Here is a 20,190-nt window from a genome sequence, read left to right on the forward strand (position 1 = left end):
AATCAGTCAAAGGTTCTTTCTTTCTTACCTTTTTATGATCTGAAGAGCCTTCTTTCGCCACAAAGTACCTTTTATGAAACAGAAAGGTACTTCATAAGGTTCTGTATGGAACCATTTAGGCAAAAAAGGTTCTTCTATGGCATCATGAAGCACCTTACTAAAGGCATCGCTTTGAAGAACCGTTTAAGCACCTTTATTTTTAAGAGTGTAGGGCGACACATACAGAACACACACCATATGTTAAATAATTCACACTTCACTAAACAGTCTGTTGTAGAGACAACAAACAGGTCAGCTGACCAGCTAATATAGGCCTACTTACATCTGACCCTCTTGTTAGTGTCCAGTCCGATTTGTAAACCGGATCAAGTGATTCATTGAAAAGAACCGATTCAAATGAATGATTCGTTCTCTGATTCACATAATCTGAATTCTCTGAGACTGAAAAATTTATTTTAATTTCATAAATTGATTGAAATTCATTAAAAAGGAAAATTATATATTTTGTAGATGCTGCAACGGTTATTAAATTATGTTTTTAGAATGAAGCTACTGTCCACTGTAAAAAAAAAAATTCAGTAAATGAAACAAAGAAATGCCATCACAGAAGAATTATTGAATGGAAGCTTGTAGCATTTTCCTCAATTAAATTCTGGGAATTATACCTACAAAACATAATTCATTCGGTTTGTGTGTCTGTGTCCAAGAACTCCAAAGAAATCAAATTATGTTTGTCTGATTACCACTAATTAATCTCTGAAACTGATTAATTATTTACTGCTGGCTCAACACCCGACACCAAATCTGGATATCTGTGAGAGACATAAAGAGAGAACCCTTCTTTGTTTGAGACACTAAAATGAATATAAAACACAACAAAACTCACTTTAAAGAGCATCACAAAGCTTAGAAGCAGATCTGTGTGCTTTATTGGCTTGACAAATAACTGTACATTTGTGTTAAAACAATGACGGGACAAAAACAAAACAAAAAACAATGCATGAAAAATATATCATAAATATTAAAAATAGAATAACTGATCAGTTATGTGACAGATATTGTTGTGCAACTGAAGAAATAGATAGATAGATAGATAGATAGATAGATAGATAGATAGATAGATAGATAGATAGATAGATAGATAGATAGATAGATAGATAGATAGATAGATAGATAGATGCCTTTAAGATGTCTTCAAGTTTCTTGAAATCAGGATCTTGATTAATCTTAAAAAGTCAGTTTCTTGGTAAAGTGATAATGTTACATTTTTATCACAATATCATAAACAAGCAACCTGAAAACAAAGTATATAAAGTTCAGCATTATAAACATGATCAGTTGATTTAAAACACACTAAAACCTCAATCACAGATCGTGCGTGAGAGAAAGACATAAACAACTGTGTTGGATTTGATTACACAAAGTTATACTTCCTTCAGAACCAGTGCGTTAAACATGTATTTACCATTACACATAAATGTTTCAACTGAAATGTCAAATTCAGTCTACTTTTATGCACTGATGTGGTTGTTAATGAACAGTAAACTTGGTCTTAAACCATGTTTGGAGTGGATTCATCTGTCTTAACCAGACACAACGTGACACAATCGCAGCCTGTGATATATATTTTATGTTTCATATACAACTGATAGGACTGAGGATTTGGACCAATGAGATTCCACTGTGGGTGGGGCTACTCTGCAGAAATAGAAATTGTAGAGATAGAACTTCTCATTGTTGCTTTATAGAGTGCATTTGAGCCCGCCCACTTTTATTTTTCGCATTCATTTTCCCCATAGGGATTTTTTTTTAAAGCAGTATAAGCCATGAACCAAACCAACAAGCAACAAGGTGAATCACAACATTACAAACTTTGAGGATATTAAAGATGCAGTATGTAATACTCAACGCTCATGCGGGTTGACAGATTATGGGCACCTTACAGGAACAAGCACAACTGACAATGGTAGGCAAGGAGCCTCACACTGTAAGTTAATGAGTCGATTTATCCGCATTTAATATGCCTCTAGTCAGAGATTTCAGGTGGATGCCGAGGCTTTTTAGGTCTGGTAGAATCTGTGATCTCTGACCAAGTTTGTTTGCTGGCTTCCGTGGCTGGAACATGCTGTGTTTTTTGCCAACTGGCAACCCGGGATGTTGAGATACAGTTGGGTAAACAGGCAGTGGGTAGAGTCACACAGACCAAAACAAAAACAGACATTCCGACACAGAACGCACATTTAAAAGTAGAATAACTGGCTGTAGCTTTGTTTTGTTTTGTTTTGAAACACAGGTGAATTTAGCATGTTTATAACATTATAGTATTTTTATGTTTTAGTAGTCAAAAAATTATATACAGCACCTTTAAACATGATTATTTTTTTTAAAATAAGTTGAATTAATGCGAACAGGTGGCTTCAACAAAAGCATTTACCATCGATTAATAACCTCAGTGCTCACAACGGGTCTGTCTTAAAAGATTTATCATTAAAATCAATTTCCCTATGGAGAAAATGAATGATTTTTTACTCCCAGAACCGACTGTTGCACTTTATTGCGTCGCGCCTGGTTTGGCGCCTCCTCACAAAGTTTAAAACGTGATATCTGCTTTGATACACAAATGCTACACCATTACGGAAAATCACCAAACAGGAAACACGTACCATTTTGCAACTGTCCCGACACTATATTGTAAAAACGCGTAGTAAGGCTGCGATTCGCGCACACGCACGTATTAAGTCTGAGTTCCGTAGCGCCAGTGAATGGGAGGAGCTCTATAAAACGGACCAATCAGATTGCACAGATGCTTGGCGGTTTCACCTGCAGGGGCCCGTGTGCACGTGCAAGATGCCGCGAGCGTGCATGTGCATGAAGTTGAAGATCTCATACGGCATGGCGTGGAAACCGGGGCGGGGCTTGACGTTGTCATAGTAATGGTGCGTTATGAAGATTCCGGAGGGGTTCATGGGAAACGCCCAGAAGCCATAGAGATGCACTTCTTCGCATAACTCCATGGCGGCGGTGACCAGCATCAGGCCGCTGCTGAGGCGTTTGGCACGGACGCCCTGCACGGCCCAGAAGCGCTGCACGTTCAGCAGGTACTGTGGGTGGAAGAAGAACACGCCGCGGGACGACTCGTAGTCATCCAGCATGTACTTCACGCGGAACGACACGTCGGTGTTCCGCGTGTTATAGAACGCTGGCAAAACCACCGAAGAGTTCTCGTAATTCTGCAGAACGTTGTAAAATGGCTTTCTCCATTTCTCCAACTTTTGAAACCTGGTCCAAATAGAAAGAGAAAATTAGTGTCTCGGTGGTTGTGTTACAGGAACGCAAACTGCATGTACGCAAAATGACCTCATTATCATTCATAGGTATTTTTGCATGAAGTATAATTACAGCACACATTTATTAGATGGACCTGTAATATTAATACATTTATTATATTATTATTGTTGTTGTTATATTAACTTATAGATTAATATATGTGACCCTGGAACACAAAACCAGTCTTAAGTCGCTGGGGTATATTTGTAGCAATAGCCAAAAACACATTGTATGGGTCAAAATTATAGATTTTTCTTTTATGCCAAAAATAATTAGGACATTAAGTAGAGATTATGTTCCATGAAGATATTTTGTAAATTTTCTACTGTAAATATATCAAAACTTAATTTTTGATTAGAAATATGCATTGCTAAAAACTTCATTTGGACAGCTTTAAAGGCGATTTTTTTAATATTATGATTTTTTTGCACCCTCAGATTCCAGATTTTCAAATAGCTGTATCTCGCCCAAATATTATCCTAACAAACCACACATCAATGAAAAGCTTATTTATTCAGCATTCATATGATGTATAAATCTCAATTTTGAAAAATCGACCCTTATGACTGGTTTTGTGGTCCAGGGTCACATATAAATATAACATTTATTATAATTAGTATTAATATTATTATATTAATATTAAACAAATAATTAATAAATGCATTTAAATGTTGCTTAAATTAAATTAAGCTTTTTAGAATTAGTTTTTATTATTAGAATTTATTTTAAATGAACCTTTTTTACACATTTTCACCGCAAACTCTCAAGATACATATGTATTAATTAAATCGTAAAGTATGTATAGTCATCATGGTAGTATTTGTTGTGCTACCTGTAAGTTATGAGCATTGTTTTGCTACCTGTTTTTTAAATAAATAAATATTACAGTATGATTATTATATTAGAATAACAGGATATACTGAGAATTCTTTAAATAAATTAAAAGGGTAAATATTGGCAAAAAACAAACAATAAATAAATAGGAATGAATGAAGATTTGTTTTTTTTTAAATATAACCTGGACATGTTTTTGTGAGATTCACCCAGACATTGGTATTTACAATATGAGCAAATCCTATATTAAATATTTGTAACATATGTGTGTGTGTGTGTGTGTGTGTGTGTGTGTGTACCTCTCAGTTATAATGCTGGGATTAACTGTAACAAGGTCAGTCTTAGATCCAACATCTTCACTGTACATATCTGAGATGGGAGGAATATTACATCTGAAAGAGAGATTTGACATGTCGTTTAGCAGATGCCTCTATATATCCCCATGATACCTAAACAAACTAACACACAACAGTATTTTACCGAAAGACAAAGTCAGCTGCGTTGATCTCTCGTCCACACTTGCTGTTTTTAATGATGCCGCCGTTCCCGATGACGGCGCATTTCTTAAACTGGGATTTGGAATAGGGCATGTCCTGCAGTCAGAGCACAGAATACATTCAGAAACAGGACAGGAGCAACCCAAATGGGATTACTGGGATGATTACTTGGAGATGGTTGCTTAGCAACTGTTGCAGGCATAGAGTTTCTAGGGTGTGATCACTGCAGAGGTTGCTAGGTAACGGCTGTCTAGATACTTAAGGATAAGGATGCTTGATTGGTAATGTTCATCAGGGTGTGTCTGCGTCATGTGAGAGATTCAGTTGTGTGTGTGTGTGTGTGTGTGTAGACAGATCACAGCATACATGCAGATGTCAATTCACTCATTTTGATTTACAGTCTATTTCACTGCAGTTAAACAATTCGTATGGAATTTACTCAGGATTTCTATTGGAATTTTGCTAGAATTTGGAATAAATCCTAACTGAATCTTTTGTGAATCATATGAACTAACTAATATTATTCTTCTTTGATCGAGGTTATGTAGTTTTTAATTATAACTTGGTAACACTTTACTTAAAGCCTTTGTGCATTATACAATGTTTGGCCTAAAAATTATTTGGCATAAAACCTAAAGAATAATATAATATAATAATAATAATAATAATATAAAATAATAATAATATAATATAATAATAATATATAATATATTATTATTATATTATATATATATATATATATAAAATATATTATTATATATTATTATTATATTATATATATAATATAATAATAATAATATAAAATAATAATAATGTAATAATATAATAAAATAACGTGATATAATATAATATACAAATATTGCAATTTGGCCTCAAACTTGGAGAATAGAATAGAAAAGAATAGAATAGAATACAGGATATTTTTTTAATTATTCAGAAATCGACTTCTATTATATTGGAATAATGCATTTATGCTAAAAAAAAAAAAGGAAATATAATATAATACAATTTAATATATAATATAAATAATATAATTTGGCCACAAATCTAAAGATAATAATATAATATAATACAGGATATTTTTTATTAGAATTATTCAGAAATCTACTTCTGTTATATTGGATTAATGCATTTCTACTAAAAAAGTAAATATAATATAATACAATTTAATATATAATATAAAATATAATTTGGCCACAAACCTAAAGTTTATTCATTATAATATAATATAACTTTGCATCAAACCAAAAGAATCAAATAAATATCTTATGTAAATAAAAAAGGATTAAACATTTCTAAAGGTCCAGAATATTAATAATTAGAATTTATTCAGAAATGTACTTCTAGTACATTGGAATAATGCATTTTAAAATATTTTAAAGGCAATACAAAAAGTTTAATCTAAAATATATATTTTTTGATCTCCTAAATAGTTTTATCCTGTCTGAATTATGTGTTCTAAACGATCCTACAACAAGGAGACTATTCAGCATATTCCAATACGAATCGGTTCTAAATAATGATGAAATTCCAATAGGAATCATCTACACAGCTCATGTGATTTCACACTCACATCAGGGAACATTTTAAAGATCTCCGGGCTGATGTGCAAGATTCCACTCGTATCCACCTCATAACGCAGTTTGGTGCCCGAGGGAGTGTTTCTCTTCGTGGTAAACAGGAAAGAGGGGGCATTGCAGCAACGGGACAGAGACATTCTATTGGACAGGGGGAGAGATGACATCATCGCTTCATTACCACACAAGAATCCTATTGGAGATGACATCATTCCTTTGTTTCAACGAAGAAATCCCATTAAGACTGTGCTGAAGTTGGGAGATAAAAGAGAAGAATCTTCATGTACTCACTTGAAGTTATCTGTCTCCTCCTTGTTTTGCTTCCACTTACACACCTGCAGGTTCCTCCATCGCTCAAACAGCTCTGATGTCTTCACCCTGACACACACACACATACAGCCAATTAAACAGCAGCAGTCACAGCTACAAGTAGCTTTCCTTATTAAACGCCACTTTAGGAAGGAATGGAAAGGAGAGGGTGCTCTTGCTCAGATATTGTATTTCTTTAAATAGATGCTCTTTTCACGGGGTTGGTCCTTCGAGACGAGACATTCATCAGGAAATCTGACTCCCGCTGGAACGCTTGCTCTGTACGGACACGGACAGACATCCGAGAGAGAAACTTACATGGTCAGTACTTTCACATCTGTGATTTCTTGCCGTAGCTCCTTGCAGGAAGTGGAGTTGAACTCTAAAGAGCCTTCGGAGCGTTCCAGATACCTGCCAGAACACAGAGTCAGACACGTGTCCTCTGAACACACGCGCACACACTGCAAGATGAGCTTCCAGCATGGACAACCTAACTGAAGATCCTGAACGCTCTCGCCTCTGCAGACTGGTCGAACAATCCTGAAGAAATGCCAGTGGATTTCCTTCACAACTTGGAACCAAACCTAATAGAATCAAACATGAATCCTTTAAGACTCAATTAAGATATTTTTTATATATAATATATACATATTAGTGCTGTCAAACGATTAATTGTGATTAATCGCATCAAAAATAAAAGTTTTTGTTTACATTCTATATGTGTTCTGTGTTTATTATGTATATATAAATACATACACATACAGTATATATGTTGAAAATATTTACATGTATATACATATAAATATATTTAATATATAAACATAGAATATTTTCTGAAATATACACATGCATGTGTTTATATTTTTATATACATACACAGTACACACTCATATGTAAACAAAATCTTATTTTAGATGCGATTAATCGTTTGACAGCATATATACACTGCCCTCCAAAAGTTTGGAAACGCCCTAGAAAAGTGGGGTTTTGGACAATATTGGCATGAATCCTTTTTAATTTGTGATAATTTTGCACTGATAAGTGACAACACAAACTACGAAAACATATTTTATTACATAAACAGTTTATACATAGAAAAAACTTAAATTTTCGATTCATTAAAATATCCATCATTAGTAACTATTACAGCTCTGCATAATCTGGGCATCTGAGCTGTCAGTTTATTCAAACATTGACTTTGAATTGGCAATCAATTGTTGAAGCTACAGTATTAAGGTGTGCAGACCCAAAAATCTTTTAAAAACCTGGGCCAAGTTTAAACCAGCAACCAGGCATCACAGCTGGCAAAGGGGCATGGCTGACTTTGACATGTATATATTGCCATTATTATGTTTTATTGCTGGTCTTCAATGATAATGTCAAGTTACTTTAATGTATTTGCACCAAAAAATGATAAGGATTTATGCTGATATCGTCCAAAACCACACTTTGCCAGGGTTTTGGAGGGCAGTGTATGTGTATATATATATATATATATATATATATATATATATATATATATATATATATATATAGCAAAATCTGCACTCAAAAAAATGATTATCCAACACTGTTCAGTTTATTTTAAAAAATAATTTTCATTTAACACCAATATGTTAAGTTTCCCATTTATACAATTGCATTGTGTTAAACTGACTTGAAACAGTTACGTTTTGGCTCAACTCAATATTTTCATTTTGAAATAACAAATGATTTTACTTGTGTAACTAGGAAGTGGATTTCCCCTCCCCATCATGCTTTGCACAGGGCTGGATAAGCAGAGTAAATCTTGAAATAAAATGTTATTTTAGGCATTTTTTTATTCAGATGATAAAATTGGGAGACTTGTTAATGTTTAATGCTCTTTTATGTTTGTATTTAAAAGAGTTTCTGGTATGTTATTGTTTTGAGGGGTTACCATTTTAGTAAAGTGTAGAGCATGTGCTTGAGTGGAGGACCTCCTAACATGAAGCAAAGTTGTTTTAATAATAAAAAAAACAACTATGGGCATGCCATGGATGAAACAATACCAGCTTATGCTAATGCCTAAAGTTAAGTAAATCCAACAAATCTTTCTTTTTTTTTTTGAGTGTAGAAGGATGTCTGCCTGATAATTTATTTTCCAGTTAAACGTTTTAGTTCAACAAGAATAAAAAAAATAAAATAAAAAAAAATCACTTCAATGTATCAATTTCATTTACACTATATTTGATAAAATTGAGTTGGCCCAACTCAATTACATTTCATCGCATTAATTAGTTTTTTATGAGTTGGGGCTACACATATTTATTGGATGGAAATCCTGCCCTCAATTAAATTGAGTTCATAGAATGAATAATTTTTTTGAGTGTGTACAAAACATATTTATTTTAATTTATTTATTATCAAAATTGTTCAATGATTGTCCACAATTTTTTAGTTTTGTGATTGTTTTTAAATATATTTTTAGAATTATATAAATACTAACAAATAGCAATTTCAACCTAAAAAAACATTTTATGATCTTAACATAACTGTTACGACCCTTTTAAGATGGTCTAGGGGTAAAAGGAGAAACACTGAGATTGTGGCAAATTGCAAAAAAAACAAACAAAAACATATGCCTATTACTCGTTTTTTTTGTTTGTTTTAAAAAAACGTATTTATTTATTTTTAACATTTATGAATTTGTAATGTCCATGACTTTTCCAGGTCTAGAAATCACACTTTTAATATTCACTCGTATATTCAGGTTTTCCAAGATCATGCTTGAAAATTGTGGTTCTTACATAAAAATAGTTGAAGGAACGAATTAAAACAAGTAATGTGATAGCAGATTACACCTTGATTTTTATCTTATTTTAAAGCAGTGGTTCTCAATTCCAGTCCTGGAGGCCCCTTGCTTCGTACATTTTGCATGTCTCCCTTATTTAACACACCTGCTAACATCATCAGCTCGTTAGGAAAGAGATCCATGAGCTGAACTAACGAGCTGATGATCTCAATTAGGTGTGTGAAATAAGGGAGACATGCAAAATGTGTGGCGCAGGGGGCCTCCAGGACTGGAATTGAGAACCACAATAATTTTAAGTATTTTTGTGCCACCAGATAAGAATCACTGGGTTGAAGCATTAACAGCCTGTCTGTGCCATGCGTAGTAGTGCACTAAAACTCACTTAAAATGCACTGGAAACCTATTTAGCATTTCAGTCTTTTGCAATATAGAAACAGTGAACTACTCACTCACTGTTTGACTCTGGTGAGCAGAAATGCTTACGCTCCCTATAGTGCGGTGTGAAACAGGATTCTTGTTTGATCACATTTGCATTGGTTCCAAATTATAATAGGAATTCCACTTGAGGATTGTTGACAAGCCGCTCTGAAGACTCGCTCCCGCTGTTACGCAAGACACATTCAGCTTAAAACTGTCTTTTCTGATGCTCTGATGAGAAATATAAAAGAAATAGCAGTTTCACCACAATGAGGAGAGGCAGCAGGGTTTGAATGGATGAAATGTGAATCCTCACCTTGGTTGTGAAACAGAAATACAGAAAATATGCATTAAAAACATGGATTAAATGAATGAACTGTAAAATATGAGCAAGTAGACTGCATCAGGAAGTGTGTTTCTCATTATATGTCTGTTTGCCATTTTCGGACTTGTCTCAGGCACAGCATTTATGAAAACATACTCAGTGCTCCATGTTTCCATTTTAATGGGCTTTAAATGGACTTTAATGGTGGACGGCTTGCTACTGTAAATGAAATCAGAGCCAAAATGGCTGCTAACAGCCTTCGCAGAGCCAAAGGCCTCCCATCTATCTATCTACTATCATGCTAATGGCTGCTATTACGCCAGACTCAAGTGGATTATTTTATGTAAAAGGCTACAGACACTTCACCATTTTTTTAAATGTTCTTCTTTGTTATATAATAACATGATTTAAATGATGTTTTCCATCCTAACAGCTTTGTTCAGTAACAAAATCTTTTTGAACTGTTTACTGCCTTGAGATCACATCTTAGCTGCTGTATCGTGGCATTAGCCAGGCATGTGATCAACTAAGAACAAAAAAGAAGGAAAACATGTCACACATTCAATATGAATATTTATTCTTATTATTATTACTATTACATATTTTTTATTTAAATGTATTATTATTTTAATATATTACTATTTCAGTAATATTGGACTGTAAAATAAAAAAAACTGATTATGTAATAATATAAAATGATATATTTAAAAATAAAAAATACCATACTTCTTAATCACGTAAAATTAAAATGACAATTTTCTCATCATATTATTCATGATTTTTATTATTTAAATATATTATTATTTAAATGCAAATATTATTATTTCATAATATAAATATAATTATTCAAAATATTTTTATTTTATTATGTCATTATTTTATAGTTATTTTCTCAACTACTATTTACTATTATTAATAATAATTATTATTATTAAAAACAGCATTATTATATTATATTGTTGTTGTTATTATTATTATTATTATGTTATCATTATTATGATACCATGTCATACTATTGATACTATTATTGCAATAATACCAATGTACTGTAAAATAATGGGCTAAGTATTTAATAACAAAAACAACAACAACAATAATTATAATAATATCATTATAATAAACAATTATTTTTATTCAAATGATTTCATTCCATTTTTATTTATAATAATATTCAAAATATTTTTATGATTTCAATTATTGTAATAATTATAATAATAATAATAATAAATAAGATGCTGGTTAGTGGTTTTGGAGCAATGCCATTAACTTCACCCAACTTATGGAAGGTAAATGTAAGCTAATTAATTAAAATAATGGTTTATAATGAAGAGCAATGACAAAAAAAAAGAAAGAAAGAAAGAAAGAAAGAAAGAAAGAAAGAAAGAAAGAAAGAAAGAAAGAAAGAAAGAAAGAAAGAAAGAAAGAGAAGGAGCATGAAAAACTAGGCAGAAGAAAAAAGTGAAACGCATTTAGCGATTCCATACATCTCTGACTGAAGTGACGTCATGACATGTGACTGTGCTGTAGCCTGAAGAGGTGCACACTGGGTAATCATGAGCGCTCTTTATGTGTGATCAGTCAAACACCCCCGATGACACATTACAATCTTCCGTGATCATTTAGATGAAAAGAAAATCGAAAAGACAAAATCTTTCAGGTCAGAGAGAGGTGGTGCAATGTGCAAGCGGGAATCCAGTCACATGACACACACACACACACATACTCCACTACACAAACCGTTTGCGTGCACACACACACACACACACACACACACTCAAGTGTGCTCATGACACACACAGGTGAGGTGTGGAGGGGTTTCAGAAATGCATGATGGGACACAGAACAGGGACCCATGATAGCAACACAAGGGAGGCCTCCCAACTTCAGGGAGCGGGGAAGGGGGTGATGGGGTCAAAGGTCGAGGGTGGATGGAAGATTGCAGACAACATGCACAAACGGAGCGGCGGTGCGCCGAGCACTGAGCATGAGCAGTCGGACCCTCTCAGACCAGATGAAAAAGACGAAGAGACATCCTCAAGGGGGGACGTAAATTTGGCAAGGAGGTGAACTGGAGATGCCATCAGTGTGGCCTACCTTTTCTTTGCTTTTTTTTTCTTCTGAATATCAGCTAGGCAGGGCGTGATAACTACGGAGCTCTGAGCTTCAGAATGCTGAAAATTCTGACGGACACATCTGTCAAGATGCATACAAGTGGATTAGGTTCAATGACCCTTCAGTTCCTGTCCAAGAGCACAAGAGCAGGGTTCCCCAATGTAAAAATCCCATTCGTTTCCTCCACAGAAAATGAAAACGCATTTAAATATAAATTATTATTATTTAATAACATATTCATAAATAATATATTAATACTTAATCATTTAATACATATAATGTTTCGTGTGCATACCATTTGCAATTTAAATTAAATATTATATAAACAATAATATTTTATTATTTATATTATTTTCATCAGAAATAAATCAATATAATTTGTACATATTTTAATGTTGCGATAAACTTTGAAATTTGAATATATAATAGTTTCTACCCTTGTGGCTTTGTTCAAAACAGCATACTAACACGAATCATAATATTTCGGCATACATATGCAATTTAAATGCAGATTATGTCAATTATAATAGTATATTATTATTTGTTTCATATTTAATGTTTAATAAATATAATTTTTACATATTTAATGTTGCATTATTTCTACAGTATTTAATCATAATGTAGTAAATATAATGTTTATATATTTTAATGTTGCCATAAACTTCCAGTATATAGTATTTTCTTATACTTATATGCTTGTATATAGTATATAGTATTCAAATATATAGTATTTTCTTATACTTATATGCTTAGGATTCAGTTGTAATTTGCGATGCTTTATGGAATATGTAGTCCATTTCCAATTAGGTACAGTGGCTTTGTTCAGAAAAGCATACTAATTTTACTATTTCGACACGCATATAACATGCCATATACATAATAAAGCAAACAGCATGGGAAAATGTCACAAAATTGAATGAAAATGCATAATAACCACAATATTCTCCTACACGATTGAATGCCGCTAAACTGAACATGCAACGCAGCAATATCAAATTTAGTGGCAAACTGTAGCATGCTACTTTTTGAAATGTAAAGACAAAATCTGCCAGTAGGGTTAGAAAAATAAGCTTAACTCAAAGGGAGAACAATATTATTTTTCTTGCCCCATTGGCAGATATTTTTTTATTTTGATTTAAGAATGCTTAGATATTTGTCCTGCAAAACGAGACACAAATATCATTTTTTGCAGTGCATGACATACAAATGCTTTCACTTTCAGAAACTGCTAGTATGCAGCGTATATTGTACAGTATGCAGTAAGCTATTCCATTATGAACAAAACCACACACACTTGTTTCGTTTCAAATCGGGTGGTTTTGGAGAAAGCGAATGGGAAAAATACGTCCTGAAGCAATCATTGCTGTGGAAATCTACAAGTGAAACTCTAATCAGTCCTGGTCCTCTGATTGGCTCTGATAAATTTGATTTGCCACAGCTGCGTATTTCTGCTCGTCTGATTGGCTGATGGGATTGGATGTGTCTCCAGTCCAGACATGCAAGCGGCTGATCATTGTCTATGTGGCATTCTCTCTCACTGTCTCTCTAGAGTGTTGGTGGTGTTGTTGAGAGGTTTCTGTGCTGGTTTGTACCTTTTCCTCCCATTTCTGGCCGGCTTCATCCCTCCATCATCGGGGTAACTAATGAGCCCGCTCCAGTTGCCCACCTCCTCTCCTTTGAGGCGGGAAAACTGTTGCCCACTAGTGAGAAAATGAGGCAGGTCGTTTAAGGTTTCATGTATTCGTTCAAGGCAGCAGAAAATGTCAAACACACACAGATTTGTAAGAGTTTTTCATTGGTTTGGCTAGATCAAAGAACGTAAAAATTGGTGTATGATGTCAGGAGTGCCACTGATAATCTTGAAAAAGTGACATGATAAAGAAGCAATCCTGAACAGCAAATACCATCAGATCAACTGCACTTCACATGTACACTAAAGTGACGCCAAAGTGTTTAGATACTTCAAAATATCTTTCTCTTTGCATTAGATGACAAAAATATCAAACCAAGTGAAATCTGCAAACAAATGCACCACAACATTTTTTTTTATGAGCCATTTTTGCTGTAAATTAGTCAAGTGTGCTTGCCTTTTCTTTCCTTAAATTAAAGGTCACTTGGTTTGTTATTGTGTTATCTAATGCAAAGACATTCATACATTTGGAAGTGTAACAAACCTTTGAAAAAACGAGTGTTGATACACATAATGTACACCTTAGATCTTTTCTCTGTAAAAATGTCAAAATAAATTATGATCAATCAATTATTATCAAATCTTTTATAATGTTATAAATCATTTTACTGTCAATTTTGATCAACTTAATACATCCTTGCTGAATAAATGTGTCTTACTGGCCCCAAACGTTTGAACACTAGTCTATAAAATATTTAAGACTGAGGACAGATGTTGAACATGGTCTTATTTTGCATATTTCTGGATAGTAATCTTACTGGCGCTCAAGCTTTATGGATTAAATCACTGGCAAAATGTCAAAGAAAAAGGGATTGCAATAATCCTGATTATTTACAGGCATTTTGGAAGACATTGATGTTTTAAACCATATTGTAAAATCATAATAAAAAGTGAATATGTAACTAGGATGAAAAAACTTGCATTAGTGTATGTATTAGCTATAACGAAATTTACTAATTGTACTAAACCGATGTCAGTCAGTTTCAGAATTTTATTGGAAAAAAGCAAGCAAAATTGTTTAAAAGCTTACAGACATGGACCAAACCTCACAAAACTTTGATTTCATTTTTAAATCTGCTGTCCTAAAGCAGTTCTAGTCCCTGTAGTCCATGCACAGCCATTCTCTACGTGTCCTTAAAAGCATCAATTTAATGTGGACATTAGCTCTTCGACTTCCTGACCAGGACGAGAAATGCAAACTCAGCTGCTAATGGGAAGAGGAGAGAGAGGGTGCATATGAAGGACAGATGTGCTTCTGCAGTCGAGTAGATAATGAAGAGGTCACAGCTCAAGAAGCAGCTAAATGTCAATACTTTTTCTGCATGGCACAGCCACTTAACCAATCAATATCTCCAGGACAAAGAGGAATGTCAAGCCTGGCACAAGACTGCAGAAGCAGATCCTAAATCTAGCAGCAGTGTATGCGGAGCTAACATGTAATAAAATAACCTTGTTGTATTTGATTCATATGCAGCAATCACCTCTTGTCCTGGCCAGTTCGGTGCGATATTATTTTTAGTTGTAACTCCGCTCCAATCTGACAGCTTTAAGACTTTTTGCAATGATATTACAAGGCAATTCCAGCATAAAGTGTTTTTAATAATTCTAAGCATTTAATTAAGAGGCTGTTTTATTCAGTTCTGTGGATGCATTATTAATGCACGCATTTGTCAGTGTCTCACAGCAGCAGCCAGTCTGGCGTGTACCTGAGCTACAATAAAAATGTGTTTGTCACTGCTTTAATCTGAGGTGTGAATATCAAAATAACTTCTGACTGTCACATGCTCACACATATGCAAATGAAAATAAGACTTTAATAAGATCACTCAGATGTCGCTCCTTCATAGCACATAAGACTTAATTGTGTTCTCACTCATGATTCATGTAAGCGTCTCAGGTGTTTCCATTAAAATGTTCTCCGAGGATTAAAAATAGACACAAATGATGACAAACAGTAAGTACAAGTTCTATAAAATCCAATAATTAGATGTATAAAACTATATTTTTACATTTTCTAAAGAAAATGTGAGTGGTGCTCAGGGTTGGCTGAATATTTTTGTATTTTCTCAAAGATTACTTTTACAACAGCCTACATAAAAAGGCACAGTATGTGTTACATGTCATTATTACACAAAACACACTTTGAAATGATCATAAATTGGTCATTTAGCAATAATAAACAGCATTTGCCTTGGTAAACGCCATTAAAAAGAAAGTAAAACCCATAGCCTAGAACTTGGACAAAAATGTTTCATATTTAGACAATAATTGATTGGTTATAAAGAAAAAACTTAAAAGAAAAGATGGATATAAATGGAAGGAATTACGTGTACATGCACTGATAGAGAATATATCTATAGATCAGTGGTTACATGTCATTACAAAACAAAAGAAGCTTTTGAATAATCATAATTTGCACTTCATTTATAAATATATTCAATAACCGCTCTGGCAGAGTTCATTCGGATTGGATTGAGATTCCAGATTCAAAAGAGTCAAATCAGTACGTCTTGAATCTTTTGAACAATTTAATAAAATATCCGATCCGATATAGCCTAGCTAGTGAGAGTGGTATGTATTGATTCACTAGAAATGACCAGTTCATAAGAGTCTTCAGTGTATTAACCAGACTACATTAATGCGTCGAATGTATTCTATGAAGATAATATTAGGCTTGCGTGAAGTCTCCACGATTATTTCAATATAAAGACTTGTTTTCTTACCTTTATCCTACGTGGTATTTTTATCCCAACAATTTCAAGATGACAACTTGAAATCGGTTAATTATTATTAGCTACTTTCTTATTAAATACTTTCTTTTTAGATTTGGGAACTGTGATGCGCCGCCGCTGTAAACAGACGTTTAGTACATTAATGCACATGCGCGAGTACTTGAAGTAGGACAGTTACTGCAAAGTATCTAAAGTCTTTGGTTACCGTTTTAGACAAACCCTCCATTTTTTTCTCGTATTCACATCTACACTACTTTGTGGTCAATATACGGGAGACATATTCCGAAAATGTAAACAAAATACAGTAGGCCTAACTGAACAGTAAATACAGTTTGGATCTGAATACGTAAAGCATGGTGGCAAGATTCATTTTGTGGTTCCCTGCTGAAGAAGTTCTAATGGTTTTCACAAAAATACCATTAAAAACATTACTAACCACTAACTGTTAACCATTTGTTTTGGCCATCCCATTTAACATGCCACCAATAGGCAACAAATTACCAGTAGAAACTCTCAGGAACCATTACAGTTGCCATTAAAACCAATACAATTCCCATTATAGACATTATAACCATTACAAATTCTGTGAGGGTTGCTATTGTTTTGTTTTGGGGGTTTTTCTTCAGTAGGGTTGATTGTAAAGGCATTTCTATGCAGTTGTTTTGAATATTTTCACTATATATTTTCAACTACAATACCCATATATGGCTTGAAAGTTGACACCCTCTTCAAGTTAATGGGATTTGGGAGCGTTTTTTATTATTTGCCAAGGTTTGAGATTTGTTCAAATCCTTAACCAGAAATATAGGCTAGCAACTACCATTCGGCCATTTATCAGTAGTAAATAGCGTTTGCCTTGGCAAACAAAATATATATGTGACCCTGGAACACAAAACCAGTCTTAAGTCGCTGGGGTATATTTGTAGCAATAGCCAAAAATACACTGCTTGGGTAAAAATGATCCATTTTTCTTTTATGCCAAAAATCATTAGGATATTAAGTAAAGATCATGTTCCATGAAGATATTTAGTCAATTTAGTACCGTAAATATATCAAAACTTCATTTTTGATAAGTAAAATGCATTGGAACTTAATTTGGACAACTTTAAAGGCGATTTTCTCAGTATTTTGCAGATTCCAGATCTTCAAATAGTTGTATCTCGGCCAAATATTGTCTTATCCTAACAAACCATGCATCGTTGGAAAGCTTATTTATTCAGATTTCATGTGATGTATTGACAAATTGACACTTAAGACTGGTTTTGTGGTCCAGGGTCACATATGGCATAACCCAGATAACTTGGTCTTGGGAGATAAATGTTTCATATTGAGACTGTTGCTTGGTTTTGAGTTCATTTTCATAATGATTTCTTCAATGAGAGTAAAAATCTGATCTTAGTTTTTCATTCACTGTTCTGAAACCCTTAGGTGACATACATGAGATGTAGGGTTTTTTGTCAGAAGAAAATCTGAAAAGCAGAAGACTCAAAAGTCTCCATTTGGTCTCCATTTACTCTCATTGCTGGGTTTGAAGGTGCAGTTAAAGCCAAAAGCACTCACCCACCCCTACGCTTGTTTCTCTCCACTTCAGCAGAATAGATACGAGGTAGAACAGCATTCATGCAATCCACAGCCGTCAGGCTCTGATGTCATGAATCCTGAGTGTGTGTGAGACGCAAGAGGGGGGTTCAGGTGGGAGTGTGAGAAAGCTCTAATTCAGCATATGGGCATCTGCTGGGACGCAGGAACCATAATGCACTGGGGGCGCTTCTTACGAGAGACGCCATTTTACATAGACAAACACACACACGCACACTCAAACACCCTCGCAATGCTGAGCCATCTCACTCTGCTCACCTCCGTTCCCGAAAAAAAAATAAAAAAAAAAAATGATTCACCTTCCGGGACTTATTCTCGGCTTGGTATGATGTCATTTTGATGCAAGTGGCCCCAAAAAAGGCATGAAATCTGGGTCTTACGAAACACCACCATATTTAAATGCATAATTAATTTCTAGTGCTTGAATCTAGGCTATGTGCTCATGCAAAAAATACAGAGGCTACATCACAGTCTTCCAGTTTTTCTTCACAGCTTATAGACGCAATTGCTTATGATAAGGTTCTGCAATATATGGCTTTTTTGCTGTCACACAGGTTTATGCAAGATGTATGAGCTGTTTAAAGGGCTGAAGCTAGAAAAACAAACCAAGACGAGAAAAATAAACACAGAGGAAGAAGAAAAACAGATTTAAGCATCTTGCTGCATAGACAGTCATTCAGGGGACTGTGTATGGCATGATTTAATGGAACTCGAGAGATTTTGGAGCAATATGGGTGCTATATGACTAAGATCCATTACTGTAGGCTATTTTGCTTTATCATCCACATATACCCTCATAGAACACAGATTGTTTTCATTATGCACCATTTAATAAAATAATCACCTTACCTTTTAATATAGTTCTTGCCATAGAGGATTTGCTGCAATAAAGTGACAAGTCCAAAAGCACATATGAAAATAAAACACAGGGATCTGTTTCCCAACAGATCTCTATTAGATGTCGGATCTGAGTAGCCCATCCTTCAGAAGAGAAACCCACGGTGGCGTTTGCCCTACAGAAGACACATCGAGTCACACCCGCGCGTGTTTACCGTCTTCGCCGATGCGCGCTCAGTCTCCATAGCAGCTGCTCAGTATCGCGTTTGAGCAACCTGCCTGTGCGTATGTCAGATATAGCGAGGGTACAACTGCCCATTGAGGTCTATCGTCTATATGTGGACGTGTAGTAAATCTCGCATTACCCGCATCACGCGACGCTCCTGCAGAATGCGCGTCTCAAACGCGTCGACGCGCTCCACTCCCTCTCATCAGCACCAATGAGGCAGCGATCGAGGGACTGCAGACTCTGGCATCAAACCGTTCATGCAACCCGTAGAAAACGTGATGCAGGGTCACGAGGATCTATTGGGGCTTTGCAGTGATATACATTTTATCAGCTAAGTAAGGCATTGCAAGCAATGTGTTACAGTAGGCTATTTATTAATCTTTGTTAACGAACTGTTCATTGTTAATGTTATAACTCACTTCAATTAAATAATGTTAGATACCTTTCGATTTTAATAATGTTAATAAATGTTGGAATGAACTAAGATTAATAAATGCTTTAGAAGTATCTTTCATTGTTACATCATGTTAACTAATATTAAATAATGTGGCCTTATTGTAAAGTGTTAAATAATAAATAAATTTCCAAATAAATAAACCAAATTTCCCATAATTATTATTGTTGCTGTTGTTATTAAGAGGAACTAAATGCCCTTTTCAAGTATATATATATGAGGCCTGCTTGAAAAGGGCATTTAATTTTATTAATTCATTTTTAACTTCCAAAACACATAATTTTACAGTATTTTTAAATAAAATGGCATATACTATATACTTTTTCACAATACAGTATAGAAAAACCTAGAAAACGTTTTTACTGTGCATTTTCTTGTTATAGCATTATTTTTCTGTTAAAATGTTTACAGCGTATTTTTTACTAAAACAAGCCAATATTTTTTAAGATTAAATATGTTTCTTTTCGACCCTGTTATG

At 34.2% G+C, this 20,190-nt stretch overlaps 1 protein-coding gene across 2 annotated transcripts; it reads right to left on the bottom strand.

Annotated features, from left to right (window-relative positions):
* Positions 1–883: 883 nt before the first annotated feature.
* LOC306862433 (alpha-2,8-sialyltransferase 8E-like) lies at positions 884–19,500 on the bottom strand (the record flags this gene model as incomplete). 2 transcript variants are annotated; one of them, XM_079405240.1, is made up of 9 exons in its annotated part: positions 884–3,279; positions 4,461–4,553; positions 4,642–4,754; positions 6,232–6,376; positions 6,527–6,613; positions 6,863–6,955; positions 12,154–12,252; positions 13,764–13,871; positions 19,042–19,172. In XM_079405240.1, 9 exons carry the CDS (start codon positions 19,170–19,172, stop codon positions 2,817–2,819), a joined length of 1,332 nt encoding a protein of 443 aa, XP_079261366.1. In that variant the 3' UTR covers positions 884–2,816. The 2 variants fall into 2 exon arrangements, with proteins under 2 accessions (XP_079261366.1, XP_079261365.1); XM_079405239.1 differs by lacking the exons at positions 6,863–6,955; positions 12,154–12,252 and having other exon boundaries at positions 19,042–19,500.
* Between the last annotated feature and the right edge of the window lie 690 nt (positions 19,501–20,190).

The sequence above is a fragment of the Barbus barbus genome (genome assembly GCF_936440315.1).
Source record: "Barbus barbus genome assembly, chromosome: 43".
Taxonomy (NCBI): domain Eukaryota; kingdom Metazoa; phylum Chordata; class Actinopteri; order Cypriniformes; family Cyprinidae; genus Barbus; species Barbus barbus.